A 19,908-nucleotide genomic window follows, 5' to 3' on the forward strand; every position below is an offset into this window, starting at 1 on the left:
AATGTATACACCTGACTAATTTTGTTTAAAGAATTATTGTGGATATATATATGTGGATAAAAACTTACATGCAAAACAGATTGACAACATGACATTGGCTATTGATGATATTATGGAGTGTATAACAATTGAATTGATAATGGAAAACAGAAAAAATATATTGATTACGTGTGTTTACAGATCTCCTGGATCAAGTACTGAAATGTTTACGGAACTAATGCATAACTTGTATACGAAAATGGAACATAAAGATGTTTTTATATGTGGGGATTTTAACATAGATTTATTAAAAATGAGTACACATAAGCCTACGGAAAATTTTATAGATACTATGTATAGCTTGTCATTCCATCCAAAAATAACTAAACCAACCAGAATCACTGCACAGAGTTCATCACTAATTGATAATATTTTCACTAACATATTAAACAATGACATTTCCAGTGGCATATTAATAAACGATATAAGTGACCATTTACCAGTATTTTTAAAATAAGTTATAACTATAGGAAATCCAAGAAAAATATTAAGATTACTAATTTCATAAGAGTAAAAACAAATGAGTCAATAATGATATTCAAACAAAGTCTATTAAAACAAGACTGGAAAGTAATATTAGATTAAACTGAGGTTAACTCAGTTTATAACACTTTTTTGAATAAATTTTTGACTCTCTATGATCAATGTTGCCCTGTGAAATCAATCCAAATCAAACAACAAGCTAAAACCAACCCATGGATGACAAGCAGTTTAATTAATGCCTGTAAAAAGAAAAACTGGCTATACAGGGTATTTATTAAAGAACGAACAATCGAAACAGAAAATAAATATAAAATATATAAAAATAAGTTGACATGTGTATTAAGAAATTGTAAAAAGATGTATTATAAAACACAACTAGAACAAAACAAGGGAAATATTAAAGAACTCTGGAATGTAATAAATAGTGTCATCGGGAAAAAGGAGAACCGTAGTACCTTGCCAGACTATTTCATTGACAGTGATAAAAAGATCTATAACAACGAAGAGCTAGTAAATGCATTTAATCATTATTTTGTCAATATAGGGCCAGAATTGGCAGCTGAAATAAAAATGCCATATTCAGCCTCAGAAATAGGTACTGAACAAGTAAACTCAAATTCATTCTTTCTATCAGCAACAGACGAAATGGAAATAATAAACACTGTTAATGAATTGAAGGCAAAAAAAATCAGTAGATTGCAATAAGTTGGACACTACAATAATTAAACAAGTCATTAATGAAATTGCAAAACCTCTAAGTCATATCTATAACTTATCTTTTATTAATGGAGAGTTTCCAAGTCAAATGAAGATTGCCAAAATTACACCTATATATAAAAGTGGAGATAAGTATCTATTCTCAATTATAGACCTATATCTGTTATCTCAATTCTCAAAAATTTTAGAAACAACTATATACAGTAACGGGTTAGATAAAGATATGGAAAGTTCAAGATATTAAACGATAACCAGTATGGTTTCAGAAAAAATAGATCAACACTTTAGCTTTAATTGATTTAGTGGAAGAAATAACAAATAATATTGATAAAAAGTAACATACAATGGCGATCTTCATTGACTTAAAAAGGCGTTGATACTATTAACCACAATATATTATTACGTAAATTGGAAAAAATTGGCATAAGGGGTATTGCACTAAATTGGCTCCAATCTTATTTAAACAACAGGCAACAATATGTACAAATAGGAGAATATAAATCTTTGTTTAAACAGATACATTGTGGAGTTCCACAACGGTCCGTTTTAGGACCTAAACTTTTTTAAATTTATATTAATGACTTGCAATTCATCTCTGAAAAACTGAAATTTATCCTCTTTGCTGATGACACAACGATAGTATGTTCTGGGGAAAACCTGGAACAACTTGTGATCGAAATGCAAATAGAAATTATTAAATTAAAAAATTGGTTTGATAGTAATAAATTGTCACTTAAGACAAAATTAATGCTCTTTGGAAACCGAGAAATGAAAACAAAAGTAAATCTTAAAATTGACATGGTTCCTATTGAAAGGGTTAACCAACATAGATTTTTAGGAATAATAATCGATCACAGGATGTGCTGGAAACCCCCACATTGCTAGCATACAATCCAAAATGGCCAGAAGTATTTCCATAATGGGGAAAGCCAAACATTTCTTAGATCAGGAGTCCTTATATATTATTTATTGCACATTAATATTACCATATATTAGTTATGGCATTGAGGTATGGGGTAATACATATAAAAGTAATGTAGACACACTTTTTAAGTTGCAGAAAAGGGCAATAACAATCATCCATAATGTAGGCTTCAGAGATCATACGAGTACACTGTTTTTACAATCCAAAATACTAAAATTTAGAGCTCTTGCAGAATTTAAAACTTTACAAATTATTTTAAAGTGAAACAAAATCTATCAGCTAACCTCCAAAAATTGTTTAGTGAAAGAGAGGGAGATTACAATCTAAGAAGGAAATATAATTTTAAAAAACCGTGTGCTCGTACAACAATGAAACAAATGTGCCTTACGAGACATGGGGTGGATTTATGGAATAACCTAACTGAGGACATCAAAGTATGTACTACAGTACATCAATTCAAAAGAAATTTAAAACTCAAAATATTAAAAAATATGAAACTGAATAACATAATTCTTAGTATACATACAGGTGTGCATGTTTGTGGATCTAAACTGTTATATTATTTGGTCATGACGAATGTATGGGAAATATGAATGCACACGAGTTGCCCATGATACGTGTGTCGGAAAAAAAAAAAATTAATTATTATATCATCAGGTTTAATCAAATATAGGTACATGTGCGTGCAATATAACACTTTTAACCCACATACATGCACCCATGGGCACCCAAGCCCATGGGTGCATGTATGTGGGTTAAAAGTGTTATATTGTCAAATCTCATTGAATCTAGTGTGTGTATTGGTGTATGCAAGGGTATTTGTCTATAGAGGTAGTGTATTTATGTAAATACATGTTTATGTATAATGCAAGGTGTGTGTTTATATAGGTATATATGATCTCAAATTTTTTTATTTATTCTTGTTTGCGTAGTCGAAAATAAAACGTGAAAGGGGGTAGAAAATATAAGTTTTACTTCATTCTACTCCCTTTGAGTAATGTATGGATTTTCAAAGATGAATGTGCGCAATGTATAAATGTTTTTAACTTGCTCAATAAAGTATTCATCATCTTCATCATCAACAGTAGGGAATCAATCCCATGACCTTCTTGCTGTGAGACAACAGTGCTAACAACTGGCCATCATGCCACTCAAACTTCACTAACCAAAGATACTATGAATATGGTGACAGGGCAAGTAGATTATTGGCATTTAGACTGAGGAAACAGCAATCATCCAATATACAGAGAATAAAATCACATGGTACCCACATCACAAAACCAGATGAAATAGCTGAATCCTTTGTGGAGTTTTACAAATCCTTATCTAAGAATAAAGATACGTGCACTGATGATGCAAAAATCATGGAGTTTTTAAACCAAACAAAATTGACAGAACTACCAAAACCAACATCTTAGAAGTTAGAAGAGCCTATTGAGGAATAGGAGATTAAGCAAGGGATTTCAACACTCAAAAATAACAAAAGCCCTGGGCCACACAGATATGTTAATGAGTTTTATCAAACTTTTAAAGACTTGCTGTCTCCCTTATTGTTAAAAGCATATCATCATGCACTAGAATCTAAAACTATGGCACCATCCTGGACCGAAGCAAGTAGTCATACATACAGATGGTAAAGACCCCACTGAATGCCAGTCCAAAAGCTCAATATTATTACTGAACCTAGATCTGTGTACACTCACAGCAATTTTAGCCAGACAAATTAATCAGGTAATCACCCAAATGATTCATCCTGATCAGACTGGTTTTATCGCTGAGAGACACTATAGAGACAATTTAAAGCACCTATAGAGAGTTCTCGTGTGATGCATCGGTCACGTGATTTTTGCGCCCAGCAGCAATTCTGGATTACGATGCAGTGGTCACTGTGATACAATATGTGCATTTGGCGAACAATTGTAAAGGCTTTTTTCTTCATGTTTACTGGAGCGCAGATGCTTCAACAATGGTCAACTTTTGTACTATTGTCTGTAGTTCAAACAGAGGTGATAAAAAATGAGGCAGGTCGGTCATTTTACAGGCTACCAGCAGTTATTGTGCATCAAGGAGTGGAGTGTTACGAGCGTTCTAAGTGACACAGAGACACTTGGCTCAGCATTTGTGAACAAAGTATTTGACACTAAATTTCGCTACTTTGTTCTTGTCCTATCCTTATGAAACTGATATGTTAGAAGTGCATTAGAATCTTCTATCTTCATTTCTAATTTGGAGCAATTTCGTTCATCAACGGCGAAACGACGGCTAACAGAATTCATTATTTTTCAGTTAGTTTTCGGCAAAATGCCAGAAAAAAGTTTAGGGTCAGCAGCAAATATTAGGGTCGGTCGGGTTAGGGGAACAAATTTTTTTTTCTTGGCCTTAGGCTAAGAAAGTTACTGACGGAGTGCGGCACTGCCCCATGTGCTGCAGAATGATGAAAACCAAAAGATGAATGGATTTGATTATGTGTGTTTTTTCAAACTTACCTTTCCAGTTACAAATGCCACATCATTCCGGTAAGCAACCCCAACATCACAGACCCAACCAGAAGTAAGCTGGTTGTGAGCCTCCAATTCATTTCCTCCATGGTGTACAATGGCGAACGGGAAAACACCAAAAAGTTCACAATGCGGTGGTGTGAAACTGCCGGCCAGTTCATTACACATCAGCACTAAATTCACTATCTGGTATAAGATACGGATCCACTGAATAAACTGATACACATCTATCACAATAAACATCTTTATCTGGAGGGTTTAAAGCCTTGTAATATCCTTTCATTCTCTCCATTTTCTTTCACACGCCAGCCGCGTCCTAATCCAAGATGGACACGGTAACTGTCCCACAGTAAATCAGTCACGTGATTGCAAAGCCTCTATTAGACATAATATCCCATCAAAAAGGACAGAAATCAGAATGAAGGATTACATCCCTAGATGCCCAAAAGGCATTTGGCTGGGTTTCATGGCAATATTTGTTTCACAAATTAGAACAATTTAAAGTTAGTCCTAATCTTATAAATTGGATACAACATTCTCATCCCCTCAGGTGGCTACAAAAGTCAAAGGGTATAGATTCGAGAGATACACTTTGGAACGGAGCTGCAGACAAGACTGCTTATCACCCAGGCTGTTCACCACTGGCAATGAACTACTGGCCCAGCTCATTAAAGACAATGATAATATAAAAGTAATTGTCATAAATAAAGAAGAGCATAAAATATCATTATATGCTGATGATCTGTTGCTATATCTGACAGAACCAACACCAACAATACCACACCTGAAAAAGATTCATTTCTCAGTATGGGTATTATTCAGAACATTAAGAAAACATGGGGAAAAAACAGGCTGTGGATATTAGTGTTGGGACGACCAATGAAAATCATGAGTCAACTAGTTAAGTACCATTTGTCATCAACTAGTTGGCTAGTAGGCAGCTAAATTTGACATTGAATGAATTAAGCCAATTTTGAATCTTCATGGTGAAACTCAAATGTGATATTTATTTTAACAAATATAAGCAAAAAAATCACAAACACAAAAGAACAGTATTAGCATGAAGACAATACCTGCATTCATTTACTAGGCCTAGATGACCCGTTTGAGCTGAGTGACTCACCTTCCAAGGTTCATACACTATCTTCACTGAGTGAAGGCAGTGGTGCCAGCTCCAGCAGGTCTATTCTTTTAAGGGTTAAATGAACTGAATAAATGGCTTTTGACTAGTCGACTAATAAAAAATAGCCGACTAGTTGGATGTTAGTTAGTTGTAGTTGACTATTATGACTAGTTGTCCCATCCCTAGTGGACATCAGTTGCAGGATTCCAGAGAGCATAAAACTCCAGAGTGGATTTAAATATGTATTAAATATCTTGGCATATATATTTCCCCATCTCCACATAATCCATCTCCAAAGAAGCGAACAGTGATAAGATGATTGGGTGCATTACTAATGACTTGGACTGATGGTCTGTGCTCCCTCCCTCTCTCCCTCTGGTGGGCTTAAGCTTCCAAACTTGAAATTTTATTTCTGGGCTGCACAATTAAGGCCACGAATAGTGTGGATCCAGAACGGCACATACACTCAATGGCTTAATAGTGCATAAAGTATGTACCCAGAGCCCATGCAAATACTAGACCCTTTTCAGACACACCGATCAACGAACTGGCAGACTGCACTAAGAAATCTGGAAAAAGATAATTGCACCAAAGTTAACTGCATCACAAAGAAGTATTGGATTTATGAAGACATTCATACCTAACAACTTAGTGCCTTAAGACATGTGAACAGTTGAAAAATGACTTCTGAGGACAGATTACTTTAGATATTTACAGTTAAGAACTTTTCCGACAGCACACAAGGCAAAGACAAGACAAAACTCACAAAACATACGTCCATAGAAAAATTTCTAATAGAAGTACAAATGGAGAATAGAGAAAATAATGAGAAAATTCTATCATCTGTTATTAGCCATGAATCTGCATAACTCCCAACAGATGAGGAGGTGGAGAAGAGCAAGATCATATGACAGGATACTTGGAGCCAGGTGTGCACTGAGGCACAGCTGGAGGGAATTTAAATGGAAAATACTCACTAGAGTTTTTAGGACATCAGGATAGCAGCCAAGATGAGCTGGGCTCATTCCAGCTCCTGTTGGAAGAACTGCGGAGTCCTTATTGCTAATCACATATTCTGGTCCTGTCCTATGCTAAGTGTTTACTGGAGAGAGGTATCTGACGCCTTCTAAGTGGTTTTCCAACACAATACCCCACAGGAGCCTACAAGCGGCATTACTGGGCCAATTCCTGGAGGATTGGAGAAGAGGGCCGCAAAATATCCACTGAATATTTTATTCACAGCTGCATTAAAATGTGTAACTGTTATATGGCTGAGGTCAGATTCACCAGCTCATAATATATGGAACCAAAAAGTATGGGATCTCTATCAAATGGAGCAAATTAAGGCTCCAAAAGTCCATTTTGTTGGGTGATGGCGCCCCCTTATGGCTGTGTTGATGCAATGAGACGGTCACTGTCTAACCCTTACTTTCTGCAAAAAAAAATCAGCCTTTTTCTGTGATGCATACTGCATCATTTTGTGCCTTTTTGTTTTGTTCCTTTTTATTAAGTTTTTGCCGATTGCTTACACACATTTAGCCACATTTGTCTCGCTGTGTCAAAACTCTACACACAAGTAAGATAAGACACACTTTTTGTAAAAGCCCTCACAACTCTGTCAAAAAGAAACCCTGCAATCAAAACCCAACACTCTCTTCCTAAAATGTCATTCTAGCAAAAAAAAAAAAAAAAAAGATTCACACATGCACCATTTTGAAACACTTTCAAATCAACAGCAACACTGATGTGTTTTACACAAATCACTGAAGTCACTTTTTTTCTCAAACAAGAGCTGAAAGCTACAGGAGTTAGCAACAAAAGTGTTATTTCCTTGTATTTGTTTTTGTTTCTTTTCTTTCTTTATTGCTTTTATTTTACAAAGAAATATAAATTTCTTTGTAAAAAAGACAGAGTCCTGGACAGTTCAAATTCAAAACAATGAAAATAAGTGTTTACTGTGCAGACGGCACCTTTTCTAGAGTGCAGCTTCCCTCAGTGTGACACCGCGGTTCATCACACAGTCCACTGACACACACACTGTGTGTGTGTGTCGGTGTCTGTGTGTGTGTTATCTTATCTGATGGATGAGTATAATCACCCATCATGTTCTCTGGCCGTTACCTTTGAACACCACAGGTTGACTAAACCACTCAAAATTGAATGTCAGTGGTGATCATCAGTTTGACATTTTCAAGGGCACAGTGTGGAGAACATCATGAGGCCTTGAGACAGTCAGCTGTAAAACACAATATTTATGTGTTTTAAGTTGTAAATCGGTCAGTTTTGATCTAAACACAACAGGAAAGTATTTTTTTGTATTCAAGTTTTCATTTATTTTTTTCATTTTTAACATTTAAGCATAACAGACAGCAACCCAAATTATACATTTCCTACTGGGCCCAAGGGAATTAAACAAAAATAAAATAAAAAGTAATAATAATAATAAATAAAATTTAAAAAAATCTATATAAAATAAAGTTTATGCCATAAGTGTACCATAATCATACAAAGTCCCCCCAGTAGTACTGAGAAAGAGGTACTGCAGACAAAATTGACACAACATTGAACAATTCGTGTCCCTTTCATAAAATAAACAATAAACTGCAAAATATAAATATATATATTTATAATAGTTACTGCCTAATAATTCAATTTGATACAATAGAATTTAGTATTGCCTATACTGATTTTATACAAAATTACCACTACTCAAAAAGGAAAAAGTTTTGCCTCAAGTATCTCCTCCCAAACCAACCCCACTATTTAATACCTTGCCAGTAACTTCTCATATGAAACTACCTTCATTGTGGTATCCATCCATCTATCAAAAGTTGGAGGAGAGGGATCCTTCAACACCGTTAAAATTACCCGTGCTGCTGTCATGACTCCTGTCTTCAAGACCACATATTCATATTTTGTAATTCCTGGAATTAATGACTGATCTCCTAGTAAACATAATCTTGGTGACCTGGGTATTGTTTTGCCAATCCACCTTTCCAAACATTCTAAAACCTTTTCCCAAAAGGGGTAAACTTTTCCACATTCCCAAATCATATGCAAGAACGTTCCAGGGGCTAAGTGACACGTCCAGCATTTGTCATTCACCATAATCCCCATTCTTTTGAGTTTAGATGGTGTGTAGTACCATCTGTCCAAAAGTTTATATTGAGTAAACTGCCCTCTAACCTCCTTTATATATTTACAAGAATGCAAAAGTATCCTATCCCATTCTTCTTTATTTATATTACAACCCAGGTCCCTTTGCCAAACAACTCTCAAATTATCACATGTCCTTTTTTTTTTGAATGATTCCCTCAAAAGACATTATCACACCATGTTCATGAAGTTGACCAACTTAGTTCACAAGAATTTTAACGAAAAGGGAAGCCACAACAAAAGAAAGAGAAATCTATTACCATGGATAAATGATGAATGTAAGAAATAGATGAGAGACAGAGATGAGCAACTAAAAAAATATATTAAATCCCATCTCATCACAGACAGGAATAAATTTACCTCACTAAGAAATAAGGTTACTCAAATTATGCGAAATGTTAAAGCAATTTTTTATGAATATCATTTCTGAAGCAAATGGAAATTCCAAAAAGATCTGGCAAAGTTTAAATAAATTAACGGGGAAGGATAAAAAAAAAAAGCAAAACAAGGAATTGAGCTAAAATGAACAATATTGCTGTGACTGATGCAGATCTATTGACAAATGAATTTATCAATTATTTCCTCAATTCTGTGAGGGAAATAAGTGAATTATTTCCATCTCCTGATCTCAAACCAAGGTCTATTGATCTCACACAGCCTGTTTTTAATTTACGTGAAATAACAGGGCTGGAAGTGTCCAAAATTATTGGTTCACTAAAAAATTCGAAGGCTAAAGACATTCATGGACTAGATACTCATCTAGTTAAAGAGTCCCTTGTTGCACCAATAACACACATGGTTAATTTATCACTTAGACAGTTGTCTCATCGTCCTGGAAACTGGCCACAGTCACCCCAATTTTCAAATATATCCAATTATCGACCAATCTGTATACTTCCAGTCATTTCCAAGGTTGTTGAGAGATGGGTAGCAAATATTATAAATGAACATTTAAATTATAGTCCCTTTAATCTACATGCTATACAATTTGGGTTCAGAGCAAACCACTCCACTGAATCAGCAAACAGCTTCTTTATAGAAAAGATGAAAAGTAAATTGGATATATATCCTTGTGTTGGTGCAGTGTTCCTTGCCCTTAAAAAGGCTTCTGACACTGTTAACCATAAAATTCTTCTAACAAAATTAACAGACTTCAATTTTTCACCAGAGGCAATTCAGTGGCTTAAATCATATTTATCCTCAAGAAAACAATGTGTACAAATTGACAGTGTAAAATCATCGGTCCTGGATGTCTCTGTTGGTGTGCCGCAAGGATCAATACTTGGTCCCCTGTTATTCTCCCTGTACATAAATGATCTTCCCAAAATATGTAATAACGTGAATTTCCAAATGTATGCAGATGATGCTGTAATTTATACTCATGCAAGGAGCGTTAAAGAGGCAGCTTCTATTCTGACCTCAGCCATGGAGCAAGTAAATGACTGGGTTTTGAAATCATGTTCAGTTCCAAAAAAATGGTCTGTTTGATGTTCTCAAAGCAATCAAAAGAAATAAAAAGTTCCGGAGTATTCTTGAGAGGAGAAGAATTACAACTTGTCACAGAATTCAAGTACCTCGGCGTGATACTTGATTCCACTTTGTCCTTCAAAATCGTATTAAAAAACTTGCCAATACTGTCAAATTTAACCTTAAAAATTTTAAACAAATCAGGTCTTTTCTAACACTTGGTGCTGCCAGAATGTTTCTCCACTCAGTGATTTTATCTCATATTGAATATTGCATCACAAGTTGGTCTCTCACCACAGTTACCAATTTGAAATTAATTGAATCTCTGTACAAAAAATCGTTTTTGACCGAAAACCTAATTCTTTTCATGTATGTAATATTTTAAACAAGTACAATCTTTTCAATTTTGAAAATTTGATAAATTTTAAGTATGTATGTTTCATTTATAAAGTACTACATGGACTAGCCCCACCTCCAATGTGTACCTTGTTTAAACCTAAGATTTCAAGTGGCCTGAGAACCAGAGCCTCCTCCAGAGGAGACTGTGAGGTCCCCCACAGGAGAACAACTTTTTCGACAGAACACTTTCTCTGTGAGGGCCACTAACATCTGGAACAGTCTTCCTCTACACATACGGGAGAGCCCTACATTGATCAGGTTTAGAGCTCAACTCAAACTATGGCTGAAAACAAACCAATCATGTGACCACTAGACTTTTAACATTCCCTTGTGTTGTTTATTTTGTATATTATATTTTCTTTCTTATGTATTTGCCTGCCTAGGGACTACGGATTAAAACTAGCTTTGTAGCTATAATCCGGCATATTTACATTTGTTTTTATACTGATGTTCATTAATGTGCATTGTCCCTATTCAAATAAATAAATAAATAAATAAATAAATAAAATAAATAAAATAGTAATTCCCTTTTCAATCCATTCTTTCCAACTGACAGTTTTTTTCCAATTCGTATAGCAGTTCCACAAAGATGCATAATTGTTGTGTGGGCCGCCAGAAGAGGAGGTACTGCTGGCCCACCACCAGAGGGCGCCCTGCCTGAAGTGCAGGCTTCAGGCACGAGAGGGCGCTGCCGCCACGGACACAGCTGGGGGTGACAGCTGTCACTCATTATCTCTTGACAGCTGTCACCCATCTACACTTCATCATCTCAGTCGTTGCCGAGATATCATCTACCTAAGGAGGTAAACTCTCAGCCGTTGTTCTGTTAAAGAAAACACATAATTCTCTGAGTTACTGCAGGAGTTCCTGAGGAGCCTACTGATAACGGGACGCTAAGTTTGGGGAAACGTGACGACTGACGCACGTCAAACTAAGTAGCCCTCAGTCTCTTACTGTGTTAGAGGTGGAGGTGGAATATCCACCATAAGTGTTACTGGGTGTTCATACACCCACATCTGATTGTTTCTGCTCCTCGCCAGCAGTACCAGATCCGACACGCAGAGACGGTGGCCACCTGGGGACTCGGAACTTGGTGGCTCCAGTATTTTCCAGGTTCGGTGGCGGAGGAAATCATGTGGTTCCGGTTCTTCTCAGGACAGACGTCTTCTATCCTCGAGCCTGCCCACACGACACCTTTGTTAATTGATTTTTGCACATATTCTGTAATCTGCTGTGTTGAGTTGTGCTATTCACAGTGTTCATATTTGACTTCCTCCATTGTCCGTTCATTTACGCCCCCTGTTGTGGGTCCGTGTCACCACACTTTCACAACAGTAATGTTGTCTTAAATGAGATACCCCACAATATTTATGTACCTCACTCCAAACATGTTTTGAATATGTGAGGACTGGGTTGTCATGTAATCCCAAACAATTAGTATTTGACTCTTGAGATAAAATGTCCAGAAACATGAATGGTTCAGCCAGCTCCTGCTCAATCTTGATCCAGCTCATATCCAAGTCCATTTTTGTCCAATGTTTTGCCAACCTTGACATTTCAAAAGCCAGATTATAAAGTTTTACATTTGGAAGTGCAAGACCTCCAATTTCTTTTGGGGTGCACATCTTTTTTATATTTATTCTTGGTCTTTTTTCTCCCATGAAAAATCTTTTATCATCCTCTCAAATTTAACAAATATATCTGGTGGAATTTTCACAGGTAACATCATGGAAACATAATTGAACTGCGGAGCAATTATTTTAATCACATTTATTTTTCCCCATAATGTAAGTTTAATTTCCCCCATTTATCTAAATTTGTTTTTATTTTGAGGAGGAGAGGTTCCATATTTGATTGCATTATTTCTTCTAAATTAGGGTTCAAAAGAAGACCTAAATATTTCATACCTAACGGCAACCATCTAGAGTTAAAAGGAGAGACATCTCCAGACATGCATGTAGGTGAAAGAGGCATGCATTCCGACTTACTCCAGTTTATTTTATATCCCGATATATTTGAGTAAGAATCAACACATTGAAGTAAAGCGGGTAGAGACTGTACTGGGTCATTTAACACTGCTAAGATGTCGTCCGCATACAGGAACAACTTATGTTCTCTGCCCCCAGCCATCACCCCTTTAATTCTTGAATCTGCACGTATTTTTAAAGCTAAAGGTTCCAAAAATATTGTGAAAAGTAACGGAGATAAGCTACATCCCTGTCTCATTCCTCTAGAGAGAGAGAAAAAAAAACCTGAAATCAACCCATTGGTAAGAACTGCGGCTTTTGGATCTAAATATATGGTCTTCACCCAGGTACAAAATGCTGGCCCAAAACCAAACCTAGACAGGACTGCCGTGAGAAAAACCCACTCCACCTAGTTGAAAGCCTTCTCCGCATCAAGGGAGAAGGCCGTGACCGTATCCAGCCATGTCCCACTTTTGTGCATTATATGAATGTCTCCTCACATTGTCTCCAGAACATCTGTTCTTGATGAAGCCAACCTGATCGCAATCAATGATCGTAGGCAGTATTTTTTCCAGCCGTGATGCCAATATCTTTGTTATAATTTTACAGTCTACTCCCAGAAGGCTTACTGGATGATAATTTGATGGGTCAGAGGAATCTCGATTTTGTTTTTAGGAATTAGAGATATTAGTGCCTCATTAAATGAACCTGGTAGCGACTCCAAATCAAATGCTTCTAAATAAACTTTTTGTAATATTGGGCTCAAAATGTCTATATATTTCTTGTAATATTCGATCGGATATCCACACCAGGTGACCGTCCGTTCTTCATGGATGATATTGTTGCTCTTATTTCTCCTTCTCTTACAAGGCGCATCTAACTTTTCCCTTTGCTCAGTGGTTAGTTTTGGCAAGTCCAAATCTGAAAAAAAATGAATCTATCTCAGTTTCATTAACCTTTCCTGAGGATGTATATAGATTCTGATAGAACAATTTGAAAATGTCATTTATTTCCTTTGATGAAGTTATTACTTGGTCATCCTTTTTGATTATTGGTATATTGGAAAGATTATCCTGTTGTTTTAATTGTCTTGCTAATATACCATTTTTCCCCTCCCTCATAAAATTCAGATCTTAGTCTAAACAATGCGTATTCAGCTTTCCTGTTGTATATATCATTTAGTTGAAATTTCTTTTTACAAAGTTCCTTATATTTATCATCTGAAAATTGTTTAGCTAATTTTTTTCTCTAATGTTTGTATTTCCTTCTCCATAATCTTTTCTTTTTCCAACTTTTTTCTTTTTAATTTTGTGGCATGTGCGATTATCTTACCCCTTACATAAGCTTTGGATGCTTCCCATACTGAAGCAACTTTATCTGTGGAACCCATATTAATTTCAAAAAACATTTTGAGATCCTCTGAAATCTCCTGACTAAATAATTTGTCTTGTAATAATATAGTATTGAGCCTCCATCGACCCCTCATTGATCTATCCACATTCAGATCTACAAGTAATTCTACTGTAGCGTGATCACTAATAAGAATTGTTCCAATGTCACATCCCACCACCGAGTCGACTAAAGCTCTAGATATCAAAAAGAAATCTATTCTTGAATATGTGTTATGACAATGTGAATAAAAGATATACTCTCTCTCAGATGGGTTAACCAGCCTCCATATGTCCACCAAGCCCATGTCATCCGCTAACAAATGTATTGCCTCTCTGTCCCTGGATGAAGACCTTCCACTTAATTTGCTTTTGTCAATAATGCCATCCACAACCTGGTTAAAATCCCCAGCTAAAATTATTTGACCCTCCATGTTACCTATTACACTATTGATTAAATGAAAAAAAAAATTGGATCCTCTGTGTTAGGCATAAATATTACACAAAATTATCCTAATTCCATTAATTAGGGCTTCTACACAAATGAAACGGCCCTACCTCTTCACCTCTTCTCCATCAGTAAAAGTTTTCTTCTGGCCGTTCCATTCAAACACGAGCGCGGCCGTGTAGACCAATCTATGCTTCACCTGGAGCTCTCTCAGGTGTTTCCTAGCAGGGCCAAATGCCTTCCTCTTCTCCACCAGCTCTTTCGAGACATCCTCAAAGATAGAAAGCCGTGCGCCCTCCCACTCGCATCTGCACCTCTCTCTGGCTATGCGTAAAATCTTCTCTCTCGCCAAGGAGCGTAGAAACTGCACCACCACTATCCTCGGGGGTTTATTCGGGTCAGGCATGGGTGTGCTCGGTACTCTGTGGGCACGTTCCACCTCAAATTCAGCATCCTTACAGCCAAAAGCGTCTGCCAGTATCTTCTCCACATACTGTACCATCTTCTCAGGTGGCTCGAGTCCCTCTTTTAGATTCACCACATGCACATTATTTCGTCGACTTCTGTTTTCTAAGTCGTCCCACTCTCTTGTCACATTTATCCAACTTGTCATTAACTTGTTGGCTGTCATCCTCCAGATTGGAAACGCGCTGCTCCATTTCACCCATTCGTAACTGTATGCTGTCCACTGAATCCTTCAAGTCTTCTGTTGTCTTTTTGATAGTAGTCACGTCCGCATCCACATTCATCAAGATGTCATTCATTCTTTTCACCTGTGTATGCAATGTCGCGTGAGCGTTTTCATCTTGTTTACAGCCCTCGGTCTCTGTAAGTGCGGCTTTAGCATTAGCATCCATAGCTTCCTCAGGTGGTTGAAGCTGTAATACGGTGTTAGCTTGTTTCTTGCTAGTTAGCCTCGTTGCTGTTGCTCCTTTGAAAAAGTTTGTTTTACCGGTGTTCGACATCTTCGCCAGTATCTATTATTCCCAATCTGCTGCACGGTCAAAAATACTGTCCTTAATCAAAGTGTATGTTTTAAAAGTTTTAAAATAAAGATGGGTTTCGGGAACTCATCTAATGTGTGGCCATTCCTCTCGGCTGTCCCACGTGACTCCCCACAACAGGAAAGTTTTTAAAAAAAGTTGATACATTTTATGATTTCAGCGTCCCATAAATGTCATTTTGAAGATCTCTGTTCTTAGATACTGATTCATTGTTGTAATGTCTTTATCCATTATGGCACATTATTCCTCTTCCTAATTCTGGTTCCTCTTCTCTCCAAATATTCTGGGGCTAATTCACAGTTTCGCTCAGTCACTGTGGTTCCTCCTGGTGCCAGTCTCACCAAGCTGAGGTTATTTCTATCCGCCTTCAATTTGATCACCTTCGGACACTCTTGCATGTCCATTGTTCTTGTTTGCTTGATCTTGTCAGCTCAGGGTCATGATGACTCCTGACTCCTGATTTGTTGGAATTGTGAATGACTCCTGATTTGTTGTGATGGTGAATAAGTCCTGATCTGTTGAGGTGGTGAATATCTCCTGATTTGTTGAGTTGGTGCAGGCCCGGATCCAGACCAGTTTGGACCGATGCAGTTGCATTTTTCAAATTGTTTTGAAAAAAAAAAAGAATCTTGAATAATCCCGGTTAGTGCCGAACGTGTCCCAGCGGGGAAAACAGCTTTTCAGTGGTTTCATGTCAACCTATAGTCCGTAAATTATACGGATTTTTCCGAGTTTCAGAGTCAAGTACAAGTAAAGTCAGATATTCAGGGTTTGGTCTGTGGCAGCTCTGTAATGAACCCTTTCTGCAGCGCAACTCCACTTTGAAGTTGTGAACCACTGAAGCTGTGCTTTGATCCACTAGCTCGTTGGTTCCTTGATTCGCTGCTCTTCAGAACCAGCAAGTCCACTTCTTAACTCCCTCAAAGCCATTAAAATATCATGATCTAATCTACACAAAAGTGACTTTTGTGTAGATTAAAGTCACTAACTGGGACTCTTGTCTTGAGAATCATCCTCCGTTCCGTTGGCACAGCTCCAAACGTTGCGCGTCTTCGAAATGGATTGCTGCTTTAAATAAAATGACACCTCTTACAAACGTTGTAATACAGACAAGAAACTACAATCGACTAAAACGTTTTTTTTTCCTCCCAAAATGAACCGTGCTGTATTTCTTTCTAAATTACATCCTGAAGTGAAGCACAACAGTTGCAAGAGCTCAGCTCAGATATATGGAAAGATATTTATGCCAATAATTTCTGAAAGGAAATGCTTTTGACAAAAACTACAGATATTGTTTATTCCTATTTATGTCCAGAGATCAAGGATCCACCATGTAGAGTTTATTATGTCCAAAGTTTAAGGATCCAGTGACCAATTTCATATTTATTTACTTTAAGTCTGAATAAAATGTTCAATTTCAATTGAATTTCAATTTAATCGGCTTATAAAGTGCCAAATCACAACAAAATCTAAATATACTAAAACAAATACTGTACATCACAATTTTACACATATCACAATTGTGATATGTGTAAAATTGTGATGTATTTTTTTTAGTATATTTAGTCATGGACATGATGAATATTGTTACCTGCTGGACTGTTTCTAATTTTGATTGGTATCAATGGAAAATGTCTTCTGTGAACTGTCTGTATCTCGTCATAATTTTACTGATTTTATCAATTGAAAAAAAATCATATATAGATTCAGGTATAATTTAAAGATTTTGGCAATAAATTTGATCCTGTTTACAGTCAATTTTTGTTATAGTGTTGTTTTTTAGGACATCATATTTATACAATTAAGAAGTGTTCACTATGGTCCATGAAGTATAATAAATATATTAAAAGAAGTGTGACAGTGTATATTGCAAGAATGAAGATTATTGAATAACAAGACACGTACGATTTTTATTTTATCATTGGGCAAAAATTCATCTGTCAGATTTTCACTCTGGATCCAGCCCTGTGGTGTGTAACTCCTGATTTGTTGGAGTCAGGAATGAATCCTGATCTGTTGTGATGGTGAATGACTCCTGATTTGTTGGAGTTGTGAATGACTCCTGATTTGTTGGGGTGGTGAATAACTCCTGATTTGTTGGAGTCATGAATGACTCCTGATTTGTTGGAGTCATGAATGAATCCTGATTTGTTGAGTTGGTGAATGACTCCTGATTTGTTGGGGTGGTGAATAACTCCTGATTTGTTGGGGTGGTGAATGAATCCTGATTTGTTGGAGTCATGAATGACTCCTGATTTGTTGGAGTCATGAATGAATCCTGATTTGTTGAGGTGGTGAATGACTCCTGGTTTGTTGGAGTTGTGAATGACTCCTGATTTGTTGGGGTGGTGAATGAATCCTGGTTTGTTGGGGTGGTGAATGAGTCCTGATTTGATGGGGTGGTGAATAACGGCGTTTTGGGACGTATTGGCAACAAGAATTTCACGTTAGTGCGGGGATCAAATTCCTGCAAGTGTCAAGGTGCCTTTACTTAGGCAGTGGAATATCCTCTGTCATTCTCTACATGTTTGGCCCTGGTTGGTGAATTTCATTTTGGCATATTCTGTTATCCACAGCAGTACCCGCTGTTCCACCCTCTTCCACTGATTGCTTCCATCCGCCCGCTGCTTCCCTTCGTCTCACTCACTGCTTCTTTCAGGGCTTCTTTTATATTTTCTATTTCTTCTGCTGTTAAATATTTTGGTATTTAAAAGACAAATGTTAGTTCTGCAGTTGTGTTTTCTTTGTTCTCTGTGGGAAGATCTGCTTCATTTATTCCCTCCTCGAATACTGCCTTTTTTCCTGCCCTACCTCTCATACCTTGAGTCAGCGAAGCAGTGTAAGATCTTTTTCTTCTCCTCAAAGGACCAATTTACTGAAGACACTTGAGGTTAGTGTCTAACTGGACTTCCAACTCACCTGTGTGTTTCTGCCTCTATGTTTGTGTGTGTGCGTGTGCGCACTCACGTGGCTGTGTCTGCATCCTGCACCAGCAAACACCAGCTCTCCAAAGGCATCAGTGGGAGTTTCTGTTATGTGCTGCCTGCTGTTCCATCGCGAGATGGCAATGGCGTCTCTGGGGGCATCTCCTGAGTCAAAGTACTGATGAAGCTGGCGTGCTCCACCACACTGACACAATGCTCCATGACTGAAAAATCAAGAAATACAACAAATACAAAATGTTGAAAGTTCATGAGAATGTTAAACATGATGTTTAAGGAGCCAAACAGCGTGGTCATAAAAACAGACAAATCTCAGCAAAAGTTCATGAGAATGTTAAATATTAGGGTCCCTTCACACATAGTGCGAATTTGGTGATTTGCACATAAAGTGTGCAATGAAGCAGGAAACGTGCAAAATGTGTAAAATCGTAGCTGCCTCTAAGGCCTCGTACACCTGTTGTTACAACTATTTGCGTGCACCAGTGGCTGAAAGAGAGAGTGTGCGCTGTGCGAGCCCATCAAACCCTCTCAGGGCAGGTGTGGGTCAAATTCCAGGTGACACACACGAACATCGAACACTGCTCGTTTGGCACTTTGAACATGTGTGGCCATTCTCACTCTTAACATGACAACAGTCAGCAGACGATCAGTGTCGAGCTGGCAGTGAAATTTGTCGAAGTTCCTCACGACTGTGAAGTTGCACATGTGGAGTGCCACAGTGTGGCCCCCCCACCACCACAATACATGTGTGCATGTGTTTCGCGAGCGCTGCCCCTGCTCCCCCAACACATGTATGTGTCCCCCCCTGCAGACAAAGCATCTCTCATCTGATCACAGAGTGACATCTTGGTCTGTGTGCTGACAGGACAGCGGCCCACAGCTGACTGGCGGCCCACAGCTGTTGAGACATCTCCGGTTTTGGACATCACAGCTGCAGCACATGTCCCATGTTTTGACGGACACGCATGTGTGTATACTTGTGTAGAAATACAAAAAATGGACCGTAACTTCATTTGGACATGCAGCAGGCAGTCTTAATGTCACGTCTGACAGGACACAGGCCAGGACGGCTGTGAGCAGCACGCCGCAGGACCAGTGAGTGGCATTTTTTTTCTTTTTAATTAACCAGGGTTATTTGACTGTGGGCTTCTGTCTCCTTCTGTCTCCACTGGTGGTTGGCTCTCACTTGCGGTATTGCATCACTTCCTGTTCCGGAGCACAGTGATAAAAACAGACAAATCGAGCCTAAAGTTCACTACAAGGGTAATTGTGATATATATAAGGAACTGTACGACGCAGTGATAAAAACAGACAAATCCCAACTAAAGTTCATTACAATGTTAAATGTGATA

General features: G+C 37.5%; 1 protein-coding gene across 1 annotated transcript in view; it reads right to left on the reverse strand.

The window, feature by feature from the left end:
* The window catches only part of trpm4a (transient receptor potential cation channel, subfamily M, member 4a), a 505,210-nt gene that overhangs the window by 398,714 nt on the left and 86,588 nt on the right, over window positions 1-19,908 (reverse strand). The window contains exon 3 of the mRNA XM_034189807.1: window positions 18,582-18,762. Coding sequence (XP_034045698.1) covers window positions 18,582-18,762 — 181 coding nt within the window. The remainder of the gene's footprint in view (window positions 1-18,581; window positions 18,763-19,908) is intronic.

This window comes from Thalassophryne amazonica, chromosome 16 (assembly GCF_902500255.1).
Source record: "Thalassophryne amazonica chromosome 16, fThaAma1.1, whole genome shotgun sequence".
NCBI classification, from domain to species: Eukaryota; Metazoa; Chordata; class Actinopteri; order Batrachoidiformes; family Batrachoididae; genus Thalassophryne; species Thalassophryne amazonica.